Source organism: Suricata suricatta, chromosome 9 (genome assembly GCF_006229205.1).
Source record: "Suricata suricatta isolate VVHF042 chromosome 9, meerkat_22Aug2017_6uvM2_HiC, whole genome shotgun sequence".
In the NCBI taxonomy this organism is placed as follows: Eukaryota; Metazoa; Chordata; class Mammalia; order Carnivora; family Herpestidae; genus Suricata; species Suricata suricatta.
Window position 1 is genome coordinate 32,508,142 of NC_043708.1, and position 25,317 is coordinate 32,533,458.

The window sequence follows — 25,317 nt, forward strand, 5'->3', positions numbered from 1 at the left end:
TCAAGTGACTAAGACATGCTTCATCTTAAAATGGGAATGGTGGCAAAATTTTGGTTGAACATTCTTTGAATATTGATTTGCTTTGAAAAATAAGCCTGTGTAAGTAAACATACTGCAGAAATCATGGGCTCAGTTGGAAAGATTACTCACACATAAAAAGTTAGTGTTTCTATGAAATATGGCATTTGGAAAGAGCTGCAGAGCAGAAGTTGCCGAAGGACAGAGAAAGATGTAAATGGTAAGAGAAACTAAGGCATGAAATTTTGGTTTTAAAGTGAGCATTGAGACATGTAAGTATCAAGAGGCTTCACCAGTGGAGTTAATCTGAAGTAGTGAAAAGTCTGTATCATACAGTATCTTTAAAAACATTTTTATTACTTTCAAGTTTATACAGTAATCTGGCACAAGCTACTGCCAGCATTCTTGCCAAGTACACGTGCTTAGACTTCCTTTAATGAATAGATATGTAACTTACATTTAAGGGGAGTAGATACTTCCAAAGTGCTTAAGGAAAAAGTTTTCCTTTTAAATAGCTTTAACTGTCTCCTCTTAATCTGGTCGAGAGATACCTGACCTGAATGATCAGGAATTCCAAGCTAATGAGGTTTCATTTTATTCCTTACATTGTAAGAGACTGCCTTTTAAAGCACCATTTTCCATTTGGCATTTCACCAAGGTCTGAGGTCCCTGGAACTTGTTTCTTTATTGCTCTTTGAATATCAACAGGTGTTTATCTAAATTAAACTGCATTTGGTTTGATGGCTTGACTCCAGATCGGCACAACTGCACCTTTCTTCATGGGTGTTACCTGAATCCTCGTGCATTGAAAAAAGTAGATGGCTGTCACCTTGAGGCAAATCAGGGGGCAGCTCCTGCCAAGGTACCAGTACTTGAATTTTTAAAAATCCCAAACCATTTTATCTGAATGGCTCTTCACACAAAAGTAGCTAAAACGTTTGAAAGTGGGGCAGCTGAGTAATCACCGTAATGCTGAGCGTGATGTAGAGCTTAGCATGTCATTTGGGTTCCCTCTAAATGACAATTACCGATGTGCGTACTGGTTTGTCTTATTTTGCTATAAAATACAGCAAATGAAATGTTTTGAATGTTCCCACTTTTGCTCAGCTGCTTTTAACGTTCAAGTATGATTAAATGAGACCCAAACTCCTGCTAATTGTCAGTGGTGCGAGCTGATAACTGCTTTACCTCAAAGGCAGAATGGGGAGTAGATGAAATTGTTTTTAATGAAAAGACGCTGTGGGGAGATGCAAGACTTGAATAAAGTGGTCAACTGTCCTTGTCAGTCTGTTCCTCAGGTTTTCTGGAGGTGTGTAGCCTGTACTCACATTTGAAAGTGAACTTGTTAGCGCAGCAGGGTATACGTATACTTTTACTTAGTTCTCTCCTTTATGGTATCATTGAGGTATTGATCTTTTCTCTGGGAAGGGTCATAAATTTGCAGAATTGTTGTGGAGCGAAGCAAAAGGCTCCATGGGATAAAATCACTCCCCATGGAGGTCACCGGTACTTCTCAACTGTTACACCTTTGAAGCATAAAAACAGCAGTAAACAAAGCGAAAGTTCAATTCCCCTGCCTACAGCAAACATTTAGGAAGCATTGGTTATATTTTGATGACATTCTTGATGTCACGAGCCCATTTATAGACTAGTTTTTTTGACTCCTCAGAGAGACCAAAGTGAAAATCTTGTGCCACTTTTCAGTATGCCTAGATCCTCCTCTAAATAGTCCCAGTATGGCATGCTAGCTGGCAAGCATGGCTGTCTCGTGAAAATAGCCATATGAAGTTATCCTTCTGGATTTAAAACGCTAGTAGAGGCTGCTAAATTAAATACAGGGACCAACCTTCAAAAAATGGCATTAACTGTCTCACCAACACTCTCTTTTATTTCCTAGTCCCTTTAATATTGATTTAAGTCTAGTTCTCAGTCAAGTAAGGTGGGTTAGGTTTAATCCTTTTATGTTTTTAGTAGCTATTCTTAGGAATAATAAATATATCTGTATCTAGGACCTCAAGTATCCTAAGAGATTAAATCTATGAAACAGACTAATCTTGAAACTCAAGACTTTCAACACCCTGGCTACTGTGGCTGTAACTTCAAACCATATGTTATCTGTGAACTTTCTTTAGTTTATTTACCTTTGATTCATATACCTTTAAAACAACTAGCTCTTAAACATACAAATGATGGAAATGTAGAAAAATTATTATAACTGCGTTCAATCAGATCCCTATTTGTTATAAAGAACTGAAGCTCTAGGTGCCACTTAGTGAATGATTTAATGGGAAAAATCTAAAGCTGAGCAACGATACTCAAAATAACTACGGCAGTATCTTAAAAACAAAACAAAACAAAACAAAAAGCCCCTAAACTTTACCTCCCTGAGTTACAAACGCAGGGAAGCAGCTCACTACACCAAGACCACTGTGCTAAGTCCTCCCTCCATATGTTATGTCGCAAACTGGCAAAAGGCACACATCCTATGTGATTTTTAAGTTGTGTTTTAAGGCTTTCCCCCCCATAAGAGTCCACTTTAACTGTGGTTAAAATTGAGAAATTACTTTCTCTAAACCCTTCTTTGAAAGGATCCTCTGTGTAGATCCTTTGGTCACCTGCCCTTATGTTTCTTCTACATCTAGACTAAAAGAAAGATAATAGAATTAAGATCTTGGTCATCATAATGCTTTTAACTGGTGACAAGAAGGAAGAAGCCTATAGTTAAATATCCCAGAAATTTATTTAATGTTTGCGTGATACATTTTATATAGAAAGGCTGAGACTGTTTGCTCAGGGTGCCCCTGGTAAATCTCACGGAGGCACTGAACTACAAGGGGTGCCAATCTGGAGACATCAGAAATGGAAACCACAGGCCCAAATTTACGACTGTTCTTAAAGATTTATCTCTAGTGAAATTAGGCCCACTCCCTTAAAAAATGCTGAATGTTGGAGCTATTGTGTGAAAATAGCTGACTTTTAGGAGGGCATTTCACATTTTGGTCTGTTGGAACATTTAAATACTTGGAAATAAAAAATATTCAGCTTTGAAGTTTTCAATACTGGAAAACTTTCAAGTCTAGGGTTCACAGCCAGGAAGGGCTGCTTTGTATTCCTTAAGCTGGACTCTGTTTCCCAAAAAGTTAATCTTCAGCTTTGGCTTCCATTTCTTCTGCATCATCATCTCCATCCACTTCTGCATTCTCTCTCTCAAGCCTCTCAAGCTGCCTTGCAAGTTCGGTCTCATCTGTATCTGTGACCACTTTAGGCTGTGGAAGCAGAGGCATAATTTCAAAGTGAGACAGTTACACAGTATACAAATTCAACTTCAATACTATTATTGCCTAGGATTTTAGCTCTTAAACACTTTTCCTTCACCAACTCTGCCATCTATTTACTCCTGAGTGCTGCTGCAACATTAATAAATTCCATTAGATAAATAATGGTAGAGATGTATGAGAATAAGAGTATGGGGAGAAGAAATGTGTGTGTGCATTAAAATAGAATATTCCCTTCTGTCATTTTTATAAGCCAAAATGGAAAAATATGAAAATAATCTCAGTGGCTTTTTCTTTCAAACCCTAAGATGTCTTATAAGGGATTAAATCTAACATCATCCATCAGGGACCTTAGTTCTGAATAACCATCATGGGACAGTTCTTATTTACGTCTAAAAAGCCCCTTTAAGGTCCCTCTGAGTTAATGATTATTTTATGCTTAGCAGAGTTATAATCCTAAATGTATTTCACGTTTTAAAAGGCAGGATTAAGTATTTTAGAATGCAAATCATTTAGAGATTTAAATTTCGTATGTATGTATGTATCTAAGTCATCTCTAACGCCAAGGTGAGATTTGAACTTAGGACCCCAAGATCAAGAATTGTATGCCTTACCAACTGAGCCAGCCAGGTGCCCCTAAACTTCTTTTATATTTTAAGAACAAGGCAGAAACAGTATAGACCTTACCTCCATTTGGACATTGAAGACACCTCTCTTTTCCTCAATCTTTTCTTTTATAACAGCCATAGCTTGATTGAGGACAGAGAGGCCTTCTGTCCTCTCCAGGGTTGTTGTAGTCATCACATATCGAGGAGGAGCTATTAGATTAATCTAAGGAGACAAAAACTCAATTATGAACAGGACTATACAACACAAAACCATCAGGATGTCGAGAACATTTTGGTAATCTGCTGGCTTAACAAATCACCCTAAAACTTAATGTCTAATTCTGTAAGTCAGCAATTGGGGCTGGTTTGTTAATATAGCAAAAGTTAGTTGATACAGTGATATAATCCAGTATAAAGTCTACTGAATATATGTAATTAGGACTGCTCGATGTCTTTGGTGGCTAAAGTAACTACAGCCAGCATCAGAATAATGGATAATTTATTTCTAAAAGAAACAAAAATTCTTATTTAGTTCTCAATGAAACTGATTCAAGAAAATCTAAGATTCTGAATAACCACCACCTGGTTAATTGTATTGCTTAAAAGATTCAGACCAAAACTCTTAAAAGATGTGTGTGAATATGAGCAAATATGTTACCTTTTCAAGATCCTATGGGCACACAGCAACCTTTTTTTTCTTAATGTTTATTTTTTTTGAGAGAGAGCGAGCGAGAGCGGGAGCCAGCCAGCCAGCCCGCCCACCTGCCCGCCAGCCAGTGCGGGAGGAGCAGAGAGAATGAGGGGGGACGGAGGATCTGAAGCAGGCTCTGTGCTGACAGCAGACAGCCCGGCGCAGGGCTCAAACTCACAAGCCACGAGATCATGACCTGAGCTGAAGCCCAATGCCCCACAGCAACTCCTATTATAAAGGAGGTTTAGCACAGCTGGCCCTCTGGCACTAAATGCCAATAGAAACCTTTATCCACTGCGACAGGAGCATCCCTTAGACAACCTCAAGAACCACTCTGCCTAACACCGTAGGTTGGTAGTTTAGCAGGGAGAGAGAAAACATGACTCACCTTGATGGGCATGGTTTCGGTAGAACAATTCAAACCTGCTCTCAGGGCTTCTTTTACGGCATCAATGCCTTCATAACCGTAACAAGCCACTTCAATATCTACAAGTATAGAAATTCAAAAAGGCTTAAAAATCAGAGATGTAGCAGATACACTGGCACTCAGATACTTAGGAAAGCTTTCATCATTGTTTCAATATAGAAATCAACCCCATCTGTTAACTTTCATAATTGTAAAATCTGAACATGCAGTGAAATGATTATCTTCTCCACATTAAGCCCAAATGATGAAACTATAAGAAGAAAAATTCAACAAACACCTTGATTTCTGCCTATGCATAGTTAAAATCATGACTCCAACATCTCTATGCCTCAGTTCCTTATTTGTCAAGTGGAGAGGAGGAGGAGTGTGATAAAGGCTGAATAACTGCAAAATGCTTAGAACCGTTTAGAAATGGGACACTCTCTGACCCAGCAATTGCACTTCTCAGAGTTTGCTTGACAGAACGCTTATATAATTGGTTAAGTGTCAATGCTACAAGCATGATAATTTGTGGTATTTTTTTTTCACAGGGAAAAAATTGGCAGAAGGTAAATGTCCATCAAGAGAGGGCTGGTTTGTGTTATGGTTTATTTTCTATAAAATATCACACCTAGCTGGGGCTCCTGGGTACCTCAGTTGGTTGAGCATCCCACTTCAGCTCAGGTCATAATCTCACAGTTTGTGAATTTGAGCCCTGTGTTGGGCTCTGTGCTGACAGCTCAGAGCCTGGGGCCTACTTTAGATTCTGTGTCTCCCTCTCTCTGCCCCTCCCCTACTTGCAAAAATAAACAAATTAAAAAAATCACACCTAGCCATTAAAAGAAATGAGAAATAGTCCCATGTTCTGCATGGAAGGACAGCCATGCTAGTTGAGGAAAATTTTTCATAGTATGATCCCATCTTTGTAAAAACCACAAAATCCATGTCTGAATGTAAACAGCATATACTCCTATACAGTATATATGTGTAGGAAAAATGTCTGAGAGAATGTACTCTAAACTATATTAACAGTTGGTTAATCTGCAGGCATAAAAGACTACTACTGTACTATTAGAATATCTTAAAGTATTTCCTAAAACAAAATTATACCCCCTTTAAAAAAGGGGCTAACTTAAGTTTAGTTGAATGCACATGTGAATTTTCCCTTGTGCCAATGTATATATTTCATGATGATTTAGTAGAAGCAAAAGTTTTTCAACTTATTATAAGAAACAGGCATTTAGAAAAATTTATAGACGCAGATGTAGCAAAATATTCTCTGGTAAGGGTCATCATTTAACAGCTTTTTGGTTTCTGCAAAGTATTTTAAACATCATTTAAAAAAATCACTTACCTGCTCGAATTTTGACAGCTTGTGGTGTCAAACGCCTATTAATATTGTTAATTAGTACTCCCCGTTCATCTTCATTCAAATCTAAACTATCCAAAATAGATGGGTCTCTAATTAAAGCAAAACACACAAATATAAAAGATCAAAGTTACTTTACTAATAACTGTGACATCAAACGCAGTACCACAGAATGTTTAAGAGCACAGGCTTTACAGTGTCAAGACTGAGTTCAAATCTTAGCTCTGTACTTTAATAACGGTGTTTTGGGGACATTCGAGACCTCAGTTTCAAAACTTGTAAAACGAAGATGAAAACAGTACATATCACTGGACTGTGGTATTAAATGAGATACTGCAAGTAAAAGCACTTAGGACTATTATGACAAACAGAAAACACCCAGCTGATTACTATATAAAGAAAAATTTTAAAGATCTGGCTAAAGCAAGGAATTTAAAGTGTCTCCTAAAACATCTGACATCCCACAATAATTAAGCATTTCCATGTAATTAGCAGTCCCTACTTCAAGGAGCCTGAAAAGAACAAAAACATATAAGCAAATTTAAAAATAAAAGCGCATCCCTGGGAGTCAGAAGAGGAAGGGATTACTTTCAGTCGGTGGGCTCAGGAAGGGCTGCATGGACTAAAGTGGCATTTCATCTGACCCTTCTGAGAACACAAGACAGGGCCCAGGGTCTTAGTCACCAGCATGGTTGCAGAACATGACCAAATGAAAAAACTGAAACAGTGACTGAAAGGATGGCAGGACTTTAAAAAGCACAGGTAGAAGTGTTGTAAGAAGGTTATAAAGTATTAAAATAGAAAAGGCATGAGCAAACATCAGGCCTAAAAAGCAGGCGATAGGGAATGAAAGGCAAAACCATTTGCGTGGAGGGAACTTTCATTCACAGCTAATTCTGGCTACAAAATATAACAAGACAAACCATCAGAAAATGAGCAATGAAATGAGCAGATGTTTCACAGACGACACAGTAAGCACATGAAAAGCTGTTAATTTCACCAACAACCAGTAAAATAAAAACCAGAAGATACTATTACACCCATCATTTTGGCAAAACGAAAAAATAATCTGAGATCTATAACAAATGTTGGTGAGGATGAAGAGAAATAGGAACGCTCATATATCTGCTAGAGGAAATATAAATTTTACAACCAATTTGGAGAATATTTTGGGAAAACTGAGTCAATTTAAAGATGCATGTAATAATCCTATGACCCAATAACTCTATTGCTATGTATTATATTCCTCAGAAACTCCCAAACATACAGAGAAATGTACATAGATATTCTTAATAGCACTGTATAAAAATATGGGATAAGCGTGTGTGTGTGTGTTCTTTTATCTCTTCACAGAGGAATAAATTATATTCTCATAATGAAACACTGTATAAAAATTAATATGAAGTAGGCACACATCTATCAATTTGGAGAATCTTGCTCTTAAAAGCCTTACAAGTAAAACTGCAAGGCACAGACAGCTGCAATGACAATAAATTTCGTTTTCGTTTTTAGTTTACATAAATTAAGAAATATTTTTAAAGACAAGAATTCTAGATGTACTTTACAGATACATATTATGTAATCAAACTATAAAAATTAAATAGTAATGATGCATACTAATTAAAGTTACCACTTATGAGGGGAATGGGTTGGGAGCAGTAAAATATTGTTTCCAACTATCTCAAATTTTATTTCTTAATTAAAAGAAAAAATATGAAGCACATGTGGCAAAGAATGATCTTTAAACGTGGACAGTCACTACATGGCTGATGAAGCAAAAACAACGTTAAGGAAAAGGGAAGACAAGTATACCAATGCTGAGCGGTCATGAAGGGGGTGCTGGAGGTGATGTGAGAGTTAAGCCAGGACTGAAGAGGACAGCATTGCCAAATTATGACATGTACTGGCTGACGGATGCAGGACTGAAGTCAGGGAGGACAGAAATATGCAGCAGTGCTTAATGGGTAATAGCATAAGCTCCATATGGAGCCGGTATCTAGGTCTGAATCAGCGCTCTACCACTTGGCTAGCTCTGTGCACATGGACACAATTTCCTCACCTGTAAGACAGGGATAATAACAGCACTTATGCCACAGGTTGTTGTGAGACATATATAAATGTTAGCTATTCTAATTATTTTTCTTCTTACCTTTCCCATACTGTAATATGAAGAAAAAGGTCACATGGGAGGGGGGGAACTGGAAGGGATTTGGAGCCCCAGATGAGTTGGCTTGCTGGGGACTCTAACAGTCCCAGGTTCCACGTGGCCATTCTGAGAGCTGAGGGGACTGATAATCCTTTGGCAGCACAAAGGCTGGGAAATTAACCTTGATGTAGTGGTGAGGCTGCTTGTGGGACATTAGTAGGAGGTGCAGAAGGAGAGACAGGAAGTACAGAGAAGTGAAGGTGTCTGCCTATTAAAAACAAAGGCTATAGTACCTGCTACAGGAAAAAGTAGAAGAAGGTGGTAAAGAAGTTTGCTTTTAGTATAAATGGGACAAGGTAGAGCATACTTTTATACTGATGGAGCAAAACCAACAAAGATAAACCCAAAACAGGGAATAATGGATATAAAGAGATCCCTGAGCAGTAGCTGTACACAATGGTAAGATTAGTTTAGAGCAGGAAGGATATTAATTCCAGCGCAGGAGGTAATGACAGATGGGAGGGAGAAGTTTGCTGAGATAGGGGAAGGGATAGGGGATATCCTGTGCGATGGTTTCTATTCTTTCTAAAACAGGTAGTGAGACACACCAGCTAAGTGAGGGAAAAGGAAAAGGGAGGAACTGGGTATCTGATGGCGAGTGTGGAAAGCTCTAAAATAGCCACTCTAAGAATGGGAGAAGAACTGACTGAGCAGAGAGACGGTGCAGCAGCAGTGAAGGTGCAGCTGAGGTTGGAGACCATGAGTATGCAGTGGCACCAACCTGCAAGACTGTGGTTTTTCCTAGCAGCACCCAGCAGTCTACAAGTGTAGAGAAGGCAGGAACATCGATCCAAGGCTGGATGTAACAGAAGGAAAAACAGGGCAAAAGCTCATGATATTGGCAAGAAAGTTGTTGAAATGATGGACCATAGTATGACTATGCTGAATAAGAAAAAGAAGGCAGGAAAGGGTGAAAAGACAGGGAGGAAGAAAAGGATCTGGAATCAAAGTCTGGCAAAAGAATTAAGATAACACAGAGCAGGACTAACTATGGGGAAGCTGGAAGGATAGGAGGCTGTGATAAAAGAACAGAATGTATGAATTACAGGTTTTGGAAACACAGCAAAGTCTGGTGATAATAAGACCCAGGGTGAGGCCATAGGGAAAACTGGCTAAAGTGGCATGGGCTGAAGGTCTAAAGAACTGAGGAAAGAAACAAGGTTACCGCTGTAGATGAGATCTCTACACTGCACCCGAAGTTATCTAGAATAACAAAACTAGAAGGGTAACGTGAAATCATATGGTTTACAAAAACTATGGTGTACAAAATTAGATGCTTGGCTATACAGGACTGGCCAGTATTATGGGATTTTTATACTGAAATGTTTTAACCTAAATTTGGCAATGACATAATATATAGATGTTATGCTATTATTACATGTCAGGCTCTCAACCCACGTGCTAGACTCAGCAGCTGTGGTATTAAGGTCAAAACAGGGCCAAGAAAGGGCGCCTAGGTGGCTCAGTCGGTTGAGTGTCTGGCTTCAGCTCAGGTCATGATATCATGAATCGTGGGTTCGAGCCCCACGTGAGACTCTGTGCGGACGGCTAGCTCAGAGCCTGGAGCCTGCTTCGAAGTCTATATCTCCCTCTCTCTCTGACCCTCCCCTGCTCGCACTGTCTCTCTGTCTCTCAAAAATAAAAACATAAAGAGAAAACAAAACAAAACAAAAAACATAGCCAAGAAGATGTTCTTACGAGACTGCATGCTTAAATGCATCATAGGCACCATATCCGGGTCTCTTGTATTTGTCATCAAAGACCCAGGCAGTCCTCTGGAACAGGCTCTCCAGCTGCTCATCCTTGGTGTACTCTAACACCTCAGCAACATGACGAAGAATACTGTAAACCTAGAAACAAGACGAAGAGTTCAAAGATTCAAGAGCGCTATAAAAAAATAAATATTTTTACATTTCAGTAGAAAGCATATAAAACCTTTGGTTAATTAGACTACAATAATTCCTTGACAACAAAACATTAACATATAACAAATCCTTTTTTCATAGAGAAATACTGGCTTTCCCATAGTAGTTAACTCAAGTGGGTATAACAAGTAGAAATGGTATATAGTGTCCTAAGACCCAGATTGAGTTGACTCTGGGACTAATTAACCTCTTTGAATTTGCTTCCTCTGTTGGAAAAAGGAAATACTAGCTCTCTCCTTTTTACAGCAGAGAGCTCTTACATAGATCAAATATATCTAAATGCAACACACTGTAAATGAAAAATACTGTAAATGCATAAAATTTGTTATACAAATCCTGTTATGCAAGCGTAAGCTATTATTACTACTCCATAAAACAGCATGGAACCAGGATTGAGATTTCAATATTTCTTTTGCTCTGTTATCATTTAAGAGTTATCCTTCAATCCTACCTACCTCCTACTTACTGCCGCCAAACTCTTTTCTAATTTCTTAAAAATAAAAGGGCTTATAGACAAGCAAGAGTATAAGAGATTTTCATGTATAACATGCAATTATGTGAGGAAAAGTACTAACATTGGCTATTTCATTCTATCATCTTACCATCCTGATAAGATCTACTGACATACTCATTTTACAATATTCTAAGGGGACAAAACGAAGTGAAAATTTCCTCTACTGGAGCTACTCAAACTTAGTGGGACTTGAGATATGGCATTAAGTCATCAGGTGATGTCAATGCTGCTGGTCCAGAGACTGTATTTTGAGTGGCAAGGTCCTCAGATTATTATTTAAAAACAAGTTTATTTGTGTGAGAGAAACAGACAGACACCACCTGCTTGCACGCACAGGCAAGGAAGAGCTGAAAGAGTGGTAGACATAGAATCTGAAACAGGTTTCAGGCTCTAAGCTGTCAGTGCAGAGCCAAGAACCTGCTTCGAATTCTGTGTCTCCCTCTCTCTCTGCCCCTCCCACTCTCTCTCAAAAGTGAAATGATTAAAAAAAAAAGGGGGGGGATTTTACTGATAGTGTTTTCTAATGTGTAAACCATACTGCATTAATAGTAAACAGATCAGTAAAACAAAAGGAAAGGTTTGGATAATGGTCTTTTGGTGTTCAGATTTGTATTCTCTTATTTATTGGGGTTAAGCAAGATTTCAAAAATCTTCTCTTCATTTAAAACACTTTTTCTTGGCATTTTACCTTGAGGACAGAAACACACAGACAGAACAAAAAAGAAAATGAAAACAACGGAAACAGTGCCACTAAGAACCAAGGACCTAGAGAATGAAGGATAATCTGTATAGGATCAGAGAAGAGAAAATTATAGACAGAAGATAAAGAATGAAAAAAATGGCTGTTCTTAATTAATGCTTACTACACATAAGTAGGGATTTACAGCAGAAATAAGAAAATGAAACAGAAAGAACTCTAACAAAAGGGGGGAAGGGGAACTGGTAACAGGCCCCTGCCTTGCTTTCCTGGATTCACATTTTATAATCCCTTGCTTATTCTTTTTTTTTTAATTTTAAAATATATTTTGTTTTTGAGAGAGACAGAGTGTAAATTGGGGAGGGACAGAGAGCAAGAAAGAGACACACAATCTGAAATAGGCTTTAGGCTCTTGAGCTGTCAGCACAGAGTCAGAAGCGGGGCTTAAACTTGTCAACAGCAAGATCATGATCTGTGCTGAAGTTGGGCGCTTAACTGACTGAGCCACCCAGGCGCCCCTTTTTATTTTTAATGTTTATTTACCTCTGAGAGAGAAAGAGAGTACAAGTAGGGGAGGGGCAGAGAGAGACACACAGAATCTGAAGCAGGCTCGAGGCTCCGTCTGAGCAGTTAGCACAAAGCCTGAGGTGGGGCTTGAACTCATGAACTGTGAGATCACGCCTGAGCTGAAGTCAATGCTTAAATGACTGAACCACCCAGGCACCCCTTTTATTTTATTTTAGAGGGGGAGGGAGCACAAGTGGGGGAGAGGGCCAGAGGGAGAGAAAAATCTTAAGCAGGCTCCGCTTTCCGCATGGAGCCCAACGTGAAGCTTGATTGCATGACTCTGGGATCATGACCTAAGCTGAAATCAAAAATCGGATGCTCAACTGGCTGAGCCACGTAGGTGCCCCTACCCTTGCTTACTCTCAACATACAACAAACAGCTGGTTGTCTTGGATAGCCCAAAACAGGGTTTAAAGCCAAGAATTACACGTCACAAGTTAAACTGACTGAAATCACCCATAGTTAATTTAATCTAAAATAAACTAAAAACACTAACACCCAATATACGCATTGTAGAATATGAGACCCTCAGCAATGCCTTAAGGTAGTACTACCACAAGATAAAACACTGCTGTCATAACTCTCTTGAAATTAAGACTTCAAATCATTCTTCTTAACTCATAGTTGTAAATGGAAATACAGTTACAGAAAATCCAGGATTTGTTTTTTTCTGCCAAGAATATTACATGCTGATTATTAAATATATTAAATAGTGAAATAATTTCATTCAAAAGTCATACTTACAGTTTTGGATTTGGTGAATTTATCTTCACACTTGATTGCTTCCTCTGGAGAAACTCTTCTTTTTGACAAATCAATATATCCTGTATGAGGAAAGTTTGAAAAAAAAAATCATCACTGCGCAGGTGCCAGCTTATCACTGTGATAAATTTTTACAACCAGATTGTTTGTCTGGCATACCTACACTTCTACTACACCACTAAAATCATTATCTTTATGCATTACAAAATACTGCAGAATAAAGGTAAGATGAGTGATTTCTGTTTTCAGAAACATATCCATATCATGTAACTGTATATTCTATAATACATGAGTAGAGAGAACTAATATTTTCAATTACCCAGATGAAAGTTAGTGAAAAAATTCTATACATGTGTTTTTGGCATCCACTCATCACAGGGTCAGTTGCGTTATCTGTATTTTCAGTATTCTTGATGTTCCTTCTATCTCCTGACCAAACTGGTGCTTCCTCATGGTGGCCCTGCATGGCATAATGTGGCCATGGCGCTGGCCTTTCCATGTTGTCAGTCACTTCCATAAATTAAAATCCCACGGGTACACAACGAGACAAGCACTTAAATGTATTTTAAAGAATTTAGGAGAAAAATGGTCTTTTATATTTACCCACATATTTATTTCCCATGTCAGGCATCACACCTCATCGGCCTGCAATACTTCCTTTACAATTTCTTATAATGCAGATCTATTTGGTAACAGCCTCTTAAATTTCTTAAATTTACCCAAAAATGTTATCATTTTTGATCTTTATTGTTGAATATTTTCTTAAAATACAGAATTCTGGGCTGACAATGTTTCTTTCAGTGCTTTAAATGGTCATTCAATGCTCAGACAGCCATTATTTTCAATAATAGCACACTAACGCATATTACTATTCCCCTGTAAATCAGGAGTCATTTTCCTTTGGCTGCTTTCAAGATTTTCTCCATCTCTGTTTCTCAATGGTTTAATATGCCTAGATGTGGTCTTACTAGTATTTATCCTGCCTGAGGTTTGCCAAGTTTCTCCAGGTTATAAATTTGTTTTTTTCAGTAAAGACAGGAAACTTTTGGCCACTATTTCCCCAAATATATTTTCTGCCCTCTCTTTCTTCTTTTGGAATAGAGCTTTTAATATTTGACAGGTTTTCCACCCCCTGTTCTTCAGATTGGTTCTTTTAAATGAACTACCTGCAAGTTTGACTTGAGCCTTCTGCATCTATGCTCTTAGCCCAGTGAGTTGTTTAGATATTAAACTTTTAATTTTAGAATTTATATTTAGTTCTTTGTGAGTTTCTAATATCTCTACTGAGATTTCTTTTCTTTCATTCATTACAAGCTTATTTTCCTAATATTCTTGAGCAGTTACAACATGTGCTTTAAAATCCTTGTCTGCTAAACTCTAATATTAAGGTCACCTCTGGGTCAATCTCCATTGACTGCCTTTTCTCCAGTTTTCTGAAATGTTTAGCAACTTTGGACATAGTGAATAATATGTGCCAGAGACTCTGAATTCCTTTATGTTCTTCTTGATACTGGTTTTTTGTCTTAGTATGCAGACTTGTCTGGATTCAAAAATTAAAGCTCCCCAGGTGGAAAGCAACCAAAATCTGTTTAGATTTTTACTCTGTTGGGCTGTCTGCACCCCACCCTCTGTTAGTGGTTCAGAGGTCAGGCAGAATTTGAGAATTTATGATATAAACTAAGGGGCTCTCCTTGAGTCATTCCTTTCTCTAATCCTCATCACTACTTCCAAATGCTGTGGTTGTCCAGAACTCTCATCTGATTCTCAAGCCATTAAAAGACCATAAATTTTCCACTAGAATTTTAGCTGCCCTGCTTGAAGCTATGTATAGCATGCACTCAAACAGCTGTAAAACTTATCCAGTACAGTTCCTTTCTCCCAAGGGTTAACTTGCCTTCAGTTTTGGCCTGCCTTTGGTTGCTCCCATTATCTTTAGGCAGTTTTTTTTTTTATATCTGTTCACAACTTACAACTGTTATACTGGAACATTTGTCCAACAGAACCTAATCTCCTAGTATCAGAAGTAGATGCCCTCTATAGAATCTTCTGTGCTTTGTTTGTGTCTTACTCTAGAAGCTTTCCGTATCAGAACACGGAGATCTCATTCCATACAAAGTTGCACTGCACGAATGTCACAATTTTCTTAACCGTGATTTTTTTACTGTTTCCTGTTTTTAATTAATATTGTACAAACAGTGCTGCTATGAAAATACTTTTACATGTATCTGCTGTACTTAAGCATAGCTTTTCATTTTTTCTGATTGTAGCTGAAAATATATTTGATTCCTTCTTGTGTATATATTTTATATGATAAAATATAAAATACTAGACACCATTTTAAGTCCTAGTGGGGCAGTGATATGAAGACTTAACACAAGTTTAAGAAATAGTTTGTCCTTAAGTAGTTTAATAATGTGGGGTGCTAGAAGTAAGTCATATCAAAACATATATAATAAATCAATATGCCACGTGGTAGTCACTACCCTAAGGGATAACAAAATGACTCTAAGTCTATCACCTAAGATTATGATCAGAGAAAAACACATCAATTATGTATAAAACCAATCACTTGCAGAAGTATCACAATTAACTAGTTGGCTGAGATATTCAAAAAGACAAGTTCAATCAAGGTGATTTGATTGTGGTCTTTTAAGCATGATGGTTAATTACTATGTAAAACTAACACCTAATAAATTATAGTGAGACAATTATAACCAATTATCTTAATTATTTTAAGCAAGTTGAAGCTGAAACCTACTTAATGGTAATTGTACACTGTGTCTAGAAAAAAATGTGTCCAGGTGAAGACTTTACATGGAGTCCAGAAAAAAAGGGACTAGTAAAAAAATGAATACACATTCAGCACTATCTGAAATCTCCCACATGATTTGCTGGGGGTCACAAACATTCTGATACCCAAAGAGAGACAGAATACTGGGTTCTGGGTATGTGTTTGCAGTACATTGCTTTTTCAAAGCTTACATAAAATTTTCCAAAAATCCATTGTACCTCTGCCCCATTTCCATGTTCATCTAATAATCTGATTACAAATTTAGCTTTAAATCAGGAAAAAAGCATTTTACAAATCTAAATGAACTAGTATTCTGGTTTACTTATCCTGTCTCCTCTGAGTTTAGCCACAATGAGTCATCTATCAAGATCCTGGTAACCTCTGGGGAAAAAAGTTATTTCACCCACAAAAACTAGTCCTGGGATGTGCTAATTAAGCCACTACTAACATAAGAAGTCTTGCTTAGATGGCTAATTGGCTTCCTTCTCTAACAACTCTGTATGTAAAAAGATTTAAGTATAAAAGATGTTTTTGTTTTGTTCTTACAGCAGCCAGCAATTAAAAAGAAAAATTACAATAAAGCATTTTACATCCAAAACATGTATTTTAGATATTTTTCTCACTTACCTTTTTCTTTGTCCACTCTAATGACTACCACACATTCATTCCTGCCAATTCTGATGAGTTTGTTTATAGAACGGATGCGCCTTCTGGACAACTCACTAAGAAGAATCATGCCTTCAATATTGTTGTATTCCAGCAAGCTGACATAAGCCCCCATTTCAGCAATGGACCTTACGTTCACCATCACTACATCTTCCACCTCAGGATACTTGTGTTGATAAAATCTACAACTTAGACCCGGCATTCTGCATTTTAAACAAAAGAATCAAGTGAGTGTTCAGTTGAGGTAAATAAAGAAGTGTCAATTTTCTACATCTTGCCACTGGAAGAAATTATTAGTTTTCTCATCTCTTTAATCTTCTTAAATGGTACCAGAAAGCAGATGGAAAGCCAGGAACCAAGCTATAATTTTTACTTTGCTCCACATTTTTGTAAGGCTTGGGTGATTCTCTGACATCAGTTTTAGAGGAATCATAAAAAATAATGACCATCTATAAAGTACTCTGAAACGTAAGGATTAAAGGTACACCTTAAAACACTATTTTAAATACCAGCACTTTAAGAAATAACAAGTGATGGGAAGCATCACTACTACTATAAACCTATCAACAAGACCAAAGCTACTCCTTCTCCAAGTCAGCTAAGACTTTATATACTGCCACCCACATCAAGGGAAGACTCTTCTGACTGCTTAAACCACAGCCCTAACCATATATCCAACAATATACTCTATCATTTGCTCTAGCCAAACTCACAAAATCATGTTAAGACAAAGACCAAAACTTTAATAACCAAAAAGTATTGAATATAACTAAATACTTTTTATTGAATAGGTATACCCAATCTTGAGAATAGCTTTATAGAACTCCATTACCATAAAGTTCCAGCATCTCTTAAACTCCAAGCACTGAATATATTTACTTACTTTTTATTTTTTATTTTGGGGAGAGCACACGTGTGAGAGTAGGGGAGAGAATGAGAAAATTTCCTGAGCAGGCTCCATGCTCAGCATATCCCAATGGAGGGCTCGATTCCACGACCCTGGGATCATGACCCAAGCGTAATCAAGAGTGGGATGCTCAACCCGCTGAGCATCCAGGTGCCCCCACCCCCCAGCATTAAATATATTTAAAACTATTCCCTTTGATCTACCCAACCTACTTTCAGCACCACTCCTTTTATGACCCACAAGACTGAAATTATACTATGCATATAAATGTATTTTTAAAAGAAAGCTCTAAAACAAATCATAGTTGATTTTCATGTTTTTCTACTAACCTTAACTTGTTTACTATTGTCAAAGTTCAGAAAACAGGCAGTAATGGATCTAAAGGCCTATGAAAAACGTGTGAAGATTCATTTACTTTTTTTCCCCCTAATTGGACAACAAGGCTGCCATTACTTGATCTTAAAGACAGACCATCCACATGAGCCCACAAACATCCGAGTTTTGCTGCAGTTCAGTCTGAGAACTGCTACCTGCACCCACGGGTATCTTCACAATGGCTTCCCACTGATTTTTACATCTAGTACTTACAGGTATTGGCTACTGCCTCTCTGAGTACCACTTTCCCCTAGTTCTCTCTATTTTATAAATGAAGAAACTCAAACAAAGGCTAAGCAACTTGTTCTGTCATTCACTGCTAACAACTGACAGAATTTAAACATATGAAGTCTGGGTCCATCGTCTGTGCTCTGATTCATCAGGCCATATACTTTCTCAGTATTACTGACATATGACAAACATCTTTTAAAAAAAAGCAATATTAATATACATATTCATTGCTGAATTATATATCACAGATTAATGTAAACTTTTAGTACCAATCTATCCTGTTTAACAACAATAAAAAAGTGGCATATTAATAATGGGGTCAAAATGTAGTTTTCTTGTAGATTGACAAAACAGGGATTTACCAAATAAAGGGAAGTAGACATTCAATAGCCAGAATTATCCACCAAGAAACAGCTGAGCTGGTTGTTTCATTCTTAAACAGGCTTTCCCCCCTCTTTTGGAAAGCTGCTATCAAATATTTGTATGTAAAGCACTAAAATTTGAGAGCTGGGAAAGTTTCAAACTGGGTATCAAAGTAAACCACGTCACAGAATGTGTGAAACAGTTTTAAGAGATTTAATAGGGGCTAATTTAATTTACTTACCAAGTTTATTCAAATAGTAAAGCTGATAATTCTGGGGAATCAAGGCTTAATTTGAATTAAAGAATATAGGCAAAGGAATTCTTATGGGAGGTATGAATGCTACTGCTTTAAAAGGCACCAATCTCTTTACAATATACAAAGTAAAAAGAAGAACCCAGCCAACGGGATGTTATTTAACATAGAGAGTAGCCGGTAAGTACAAAATAGCTCTAGGCATGGGTTCCAGCCCCTGCCTTCCTACTTCCTACCTGTTGTTGCTCGGGAAATGCATTCACATTAAACTGTAGTTTCTAGTCTGTGTCTGTGTCATTTGTGGAGTGTATCAAATGAGATTAAAATATATGTAAATTTGCAAAGTGTACCGTGCTATACAAATAATGTTAAAAGGCAAAGGAGTGACTTTTTGTATTTTGTTAGTTCGTTAAGCAATTATTTTCGCAGTATCTGCTATGTACTAAGCACTACTGACACTTAAAGATCCTTACCCGAGGAAGTTAATCATAGAGTGGGAAACAAACTGGTAAGTGTGTAATTACAATATAGGGTACTATGAAAGGAGTACAGTGAAGCAGGTTCCCAGGAACCAAGAAACAGAAATATTAAGCTTCCTCAAGGATAAATGCTTAAAAGGTAATGGAACGGGAACTAAAACCAACTTTTCTGATAGTAAATCCAGAATACCTTTAACTGACAGAACCTCAGCATGTCTGAATACTACAATATGGTTGTATTCAGCACAGAATATCCACCTTTCAAAATATAGTCACTGAACTCCAATTTCAAATACCTTGTGGGTCATTTTGTTTGGTCAAATGGTAGGCAGGACTCCTTAAACCAGTGTGCATAGTCAAGTAACCGTAACAGATCCAGGACGTCCACATTCCTTCCCAAAGTTAAGTGTGTTATGTGACAGAGAAAATTCACGATAATTTTAATTGGCCTTTAACACTCACAGTAACGCTTTCTGAATGCTAGTTTTTAGAAGTGCCACACAAATAAGCATTAGGAGAATGAGTAATTATCACTTGGCATTAGATCAACTCAGAATACGCAATAATGCACTATATAATTCACGAACTGTTTAAAGATACATAATCACAAGTTTTTTCCCTTGATAACTTCAATCGGGAGTAAAACATGACTTCTCTGCTACTTTTCTCCAAGAAACGAAGTAGCCTACGTTTGGGGGATAATAAAGGGGACCTGAGGCTCAATACGTATTTACCCCTAAAATTCCCTTATCTGTTTAATTACGCTTAACTGTAATTCTATTCTCAATGGTGCTGAAATACGGCACACCGATACTGAGTAGTGAATTCTTTTAACAGTATGTTTTAGTTTCGATGCAAAGGGTGACTCATTCTATAAAAATGCACAAGACAAACGATACAGTAATAGGAGCATCAATTTTAAAAAATCAGTGATCGGATAAACTATTCTTGGATCCTTTTAGCCCAGCTCTTGTCAACGCTGTGGCCCACCCAATGGTCCCTTCACGTGTCCGATCTGGTTTCAACTGAGACGTAGTATTTGCTAGGACGGAAGAAAAAAAAAAGGGGGTGGGTAGGAAATTCTCAGCGTCCTGGGTCAGGGTGTCACAGCGTTTTCCCGAGGTTACCCCCCGTCTCAAGGTACCCTCACTTTCAGCATACTGAAGAGGGTGTACAGTCATTTGGCCCACGTTCCTCCACAAGATCCCTCCGCTCGTATAATGACACCTCGGTCACACCGCCGAACAAGCCGGCGCTGGCGGGTGGTGTCGGACACTTCCCGCGCAGGAACGGGAAAGGGAGGGGTGTTAGCTAAGGGCCTACCCTCTCCCGACCACCAGTCGAAGGTAACAACCAAAGTGAGTTCTTGAAGAAACCGATCTGGAGGACTAATCACCTGAGGTATGTGTGTGGATCCCGCGCCGGGATCCCGTGCCGTACTCTTTAATCGCAGAGATTATAGACAGTCCAACCGCAGCAGTCGCCGATCTTCCTCAGCGTGCGCTTAGCTCTACCCGACCGCGCATGCGGAACCACCTAGCATCGCGCATGCGCCAACAGAACGGAGGGGGTGGTGTGTGTGTGTGTGTCCCTCTTCCTCATTGACCATAGAGTCTAGGTCCTCCGAAGAAAAGGAAGGAAGTAGATCATACGGAAGACCTTAAAAATACGTTTCCTCGATTATCTGTCGTTTTCGCTAAGTAACCTTCAAGGCACAGGGAATAGGTATGGCTCACTCTGATTCCTTGTCCTTGAAGTAGTAACCGTCTTTCAAAGCTTCTGTCACCCATGAGGTGGCGCTGTGACCAAAGATGAAAGGTGGAGGAGGGCGAGTATACTCCTCTCCGGTTCTTTCACCTCACGCTTGCAAAGCCTTTCGCAGCCTCCTGGGAGAGGGAGAAGGAGGGGCTAGGAGGCGAAACGGAAGTGAGGGGAGGGGGGGGGGGCAAAAACCTCAAGATCCGGGCATTGCCTTTTTTTTTTTTTTTTTTAATCCTCCCCAATCCCTCCCCTAAGTGCCAACAGGAAGCGGAAGTGAAGAATGCAAGTGTCCGTATCCCGGCTGCCACTTAGCAACGCGAAGAGGTCAGGTGACAGAACCAGCTGACTCCTGTAGAGGAGGACCCTGTGGCTGGGGCGATTGCAGCCACGATTACCCGGCCCAGACCCCTGCCGAACTATCATCGTCAGAATGTCGGGCAAAGACCGTATTGAAATCTTTCCCTCGCGCATGTAAGTAAAAGAACGGGTCAAGCTGCATTCGTAGGTTCATGAACCCCTGTCCGGAGCAGCGACCCTTCCATACTTGGGACTAGCAGGGAGGTTCATTGTTTCCTGGGTAGATCCTGAGCTCACCCCGTCCCTTTTCGTGAATCTGGGCCAATGCTTCCTGACGGCCCCCTCACATGTTCTTTGAAGGAACCGACCGGACAGACAGATCCCAAGCTGGAGGATCAGGTTGCCAGACCTGCTGGTTTTTACGGAGGTGCACTTAACTTTCCTCGTTAATGGAGCCATTTGCTCCATATTCCCTTATTGAGCTGGGCCCTGGGTTTATAGAACTATGAATCGTCGCCAGTTTTGCTTTAGAGAGCTTACAGTTTAGCGGAGAGATAGGCAGGCCAGCGAGTTTTCATAAATACTTTGATAAGGGAAGTTTACTGTGGTAAGCACATAGAAGAGGCTTCTAGGCCAATCTGGGGGTTGAATCGAATTGCCCTAGCGTGGACGTCAGATTCTATCTTGGATCCCTTTTCTCATTTTCCAAGATGCTGTTTCCTTTTGCTGTTACATATAAGGCTGGAATGTCACCTGCGGCTGGAAGATATCCCTGAGTTTCCGAGGCACTCTCTTTGCCCCATCACAGTTGCCCCTTGTTCAGACCTTTGTTAATACCATCCATCACGTTGTAAAGTGGATATTTGTTTACATATCTTTTCCCCTGGACTGTGAGCTTTCTCCAGGGGGAGAGAGTGTCTTAATAATTAATCCACAGAAGGTCTACCAAAAATGTTTCTTAAATGAACCCATGCCTTGGAATCTGCTTAGTTGTGGCCTGCCTCTCTCTTTTGTCCGAATTCTTTGGCAGAGAAAAAGCATAGTGCCCTAAGTGTTTGGCCAGTTTTAAAACCTTTGGTAGTTTTCTCAGATTTGCCTAACAATGTGTGGAAAGTATAGATTGTTGTTTGCCCTCTCTTCTTTTACTTCCTGTTTTTTGGTCTTTTTTTGGTTTGCTTTTCCAGCAAGGAGCAGAAAATCAGGTTTGGCTCTGACATTTAGACTTTTAATTGTGGTCCTATATCTTTATGGGTGTTCTGTTTGTTTTCTTCATCTTGATCTTTTTCTTAGAGAATCTGAGAATGCTTAAAATAAAAGAATTCTATCAAACCCAGACCTAGATTTCTTTCTCTCCAGGGTGCCTGCAGTTCTTAATGAAATGAAGGAGTTTTGGGATTTGTTTGTCATTTTTTACTTTTACTTACTGATTTTTAGTAGATATTTGTATTAGGAAGCAAGTCTGTTGTACAGAAAGGCACTGCCTGTAAAATACCCTGAGGTATTGAGATCTGCAGAACTCCCAGCACTTGACTCTAACCAAAAACCTGTGCAGAGAGACCACCAAATTCTAGCATGGCCTCAGGCCATTAATGTGGCTGCCTGGGAAAGCTCAGTGCTTCCAGGAGAATTAATTGTTTGTTCTATCCAATACCTGAGAGTGGGCCCCTGACCTCCCTTTCTTAGGGCATTCATTAAAAATAGCTTACAATTATGAATCTTTCATTTTCCTTTTGAGTTGTATATTTCTCTTCTACAACTTAGAAGTGCTTTTCTCAAGGATCGAAAGCCATTTCTTTGAAACTGAGTTATTAGGAAGGAAGGGGCCTCTGTCTGCCATCTCTGTGGGAGGATACAGTCCTAAGTCCTTGATTGCCAGCTAGTAGGCACAGCTGGCTGAAAGTCATTTTCACGGACTAACCCTTGGTAATTTTTCAGTTCTGTGACTCTTCTGGAGTTGGCTCTTACTCCTCTCCCTTATTCTTCTTTTGAAATGCCCAACCATTTCTCACAAATCGGAACGGAGCTCAGCTCTTTCTTCCCACTGTCGGTGGTTACTGAACAGCATCTGTTTTCACCACTTTAATGTCTGGCTGTGTTTATCTTTGACAGTGGTCAGAATGTTAACGTTTTGCTTTGTTTTTACTTTGAGACTAAAGTGAAAATAAGCCTCTTTGGGTTTATACAAGAAGACCAATAGGTTCGTAAAGGTGAAAACTGCTATTTGAGAGCCCTCAGCTTGCTGACTGAGAGGAAAATCAGGTGCAGGAAGTAACCGCTTCTCTAAATTTTTTCCCTAAGACTTAGCAGCGGGTATTTTGTCATGTAGTCAGATGTCTTTGATTCAGCTGAAAACAAAGTCATTGTTCTGGATGAAGGTCGAACCTTTTTCCTATGGCCAAGCATTTTTGAAACTTATAAAAGAATAGGTTTTTTTAAGAGCGAGGACAGAAAATACTTAGTGACTTCTGTGTCAGATGGTTGCATCTTACAGGGTTATCCTGTGAAGTGGACCCGTCACCCACTTAGGCACCAGAGAGAGCAAAACAAGTTTAGAGTGAAAGCAAAAGAGGCATGAAGGATTTGGAATCAACAGAAGTCAGTCAAATCCAGGTTCTGTGACATACTGGCTGTGAGTCCCTGGGCAAGTCACTCTTCAGATCTCAAGAATTAAAATTTGTCTCTTTCACAGAGGTGCCATTAGCTGGGAGGAAATTAAAATTAGTGTGGTAAATTCAGTTTTATCAACCAGTTCATCGTTTTTACTATAAACTTGCTGGAATCTGCAGTATTAGGCTTTGACTTAAATTCGATCCAACTCTTTGAGCTCAAAGTCTGGTCCTTAGTGTCAACAATATGATATGTTACATGTACACATTGGGGAGGATACCTCCAGCTCGGGCTGGAAACTGAACCAGCTTCGCTCAGACCTCTATGAGGCCAGCCAGTCCAAAGTCAGCCACTGATAGTTTTCAAAGAAACTGTTCATTTGATGTTGTTTCTAATAGACGGCGTGGCCCGTGACGGGTATACAGTGGGACTGGGTTTGAGCCTTGGTTTGAGCTTTGGGCAAGGCGCTGGAGTCAGAGATCTGTTTCGGTCTTTTTTTTTTCAACTAGTGTGAGAAAGGGTTTCATTTTTCTAAGTCTCATTTTCAAGATAATGTTTAAAGTTTCTTCCAGCTTTAGAATTATCGCAGTAACTTTTCTCATATGGTAAAGGATTAAGTAAAATCTAAGAATTTGCCCAAAAGTCCATGAATATATGCTACTTTGCAGTTGGTTACAACACTGGTCGTATGAAATTATATCCCCTTATACGAATCATTTTATCAACATTATACAATCTATTGTTAAATGTTATTATCCACTTTTAAAAATTTTGCCTGGCATAGGGTAGGACGAACAGAAACGTCAATTTCTGCTGTTATTTTCTTGACCTTGGTGTTGGGGTTTCTGATAGGAAAAGATTGGAATAAGGAGGTAAGGAAAAAAAAAAAGGGACACTTCTGAGCCACTTCTCAGAAGTCTTGACTTGTATGTATCATTGTTTCCTAGAATTATTTACAAATTAATAAAATGCTTGCTGGTAGGATTTTGACTGATGATATGAAGACTCCTTATTGCCACACTTTTAATAGAAAAAGTAATGAATGGTTGGGGTATAAAATTCAAAAGGTTCACAGGAAAATATAATAGTAAAAAGTTAAATTCATTCTTTTCACTCAGTCTTGTTTCCCAAAGGAAGCTGTTACCAGTTTCTGTGAATCTTTTCTAGAACTGTTCTCTGTATCAATATAAGCGTATTTATTCCTTATTTTGCATAAGTAAGAGAATATAAAATAGGGAGCATATGTAGATCTACCTTCCTCTTTTTATGACTGCGTATTATTCCATTGTATGATGAACCATGATTTATGGGACACTTAGCTTGTATCCACCCTTTTGCTGTTACATCTAAGGCTTGAGTACTCATCCTTAACCTTATATATATTTTTGTGTACATGGGAGAGTAAATCTGTAGGATAAATTCCTCAATGTGAAATTGTTGGTCCTGAAGGTAAGTGCATTTCACATCATGTTATTTATTAGTGGACACATTTTTAAAAAATGCTTCGTACACATGTAATGGAAACAAAGGTATTATTTTAACTTAGAAA

The 25,317-nt window shown here is 38.7% G+C and overlaps 2 protein-coding genes across 4 annotated transcripts in view; one reads left to right on the plus strand and one right to left on the minus strand.

Moving 5' to 3' along the window:
* Window positions 1–354: 354 nt before the first annotated feature.
* Window positions 355–20,647, minus strand: EIF2S1 (eukaryotic translation initiation factor 2 subunit alpha). Its single transcript, XM_029951394.1, has 8 exons — window positions 20,500–20,647; window positions 16,457–16,698; window positions 13,021–13,100; window positions 10,272–10,423; window positions 6,353–6,459; window positions 4,981–5,078; window positions 3,981–4,124; window positions 355–3,284 (listed from the first exon to the last, which is right to left on the minus strand). Exons 2-8 carry the CDS (start codon window positions 16,695–16,697, stop codon window positions 3,159–3,161), a joined length of 948 nt encoding a protein of 315 aa, XP_029807254.1. The 5' UTR covers window position 16,698; window positions 20,500–20,647; the 3' UTR covers window positions 355–3,158.
* Window positions 20,648–21,119: 472 nt separating this feature from the next.
* ATP6V1D (ATPase H+ transporting V1 subunit D) overlaps window positions 21,120–25,317 on the plus strand; it is a 33,860-nt gene continuing 29,662 nt past the window's right edge. For all 3 annotated transcript variants that reach the window (XR_003913131.1, XR_003913132.1, XM_029951395.1), the window contains exon 1: window positions 21,120–21,335. Coding sequence is in view for 1 of the 3 variants with exons in the window: in XM_029951395.1 (XP_029807255.1) it covers window positions 21,295–21,335 (41 nt within the window). In the remaining 2 variants the exon portion in view is untranslated. The remainder of the gene's footprint in view (window positions 21,336–25,317) is intronic.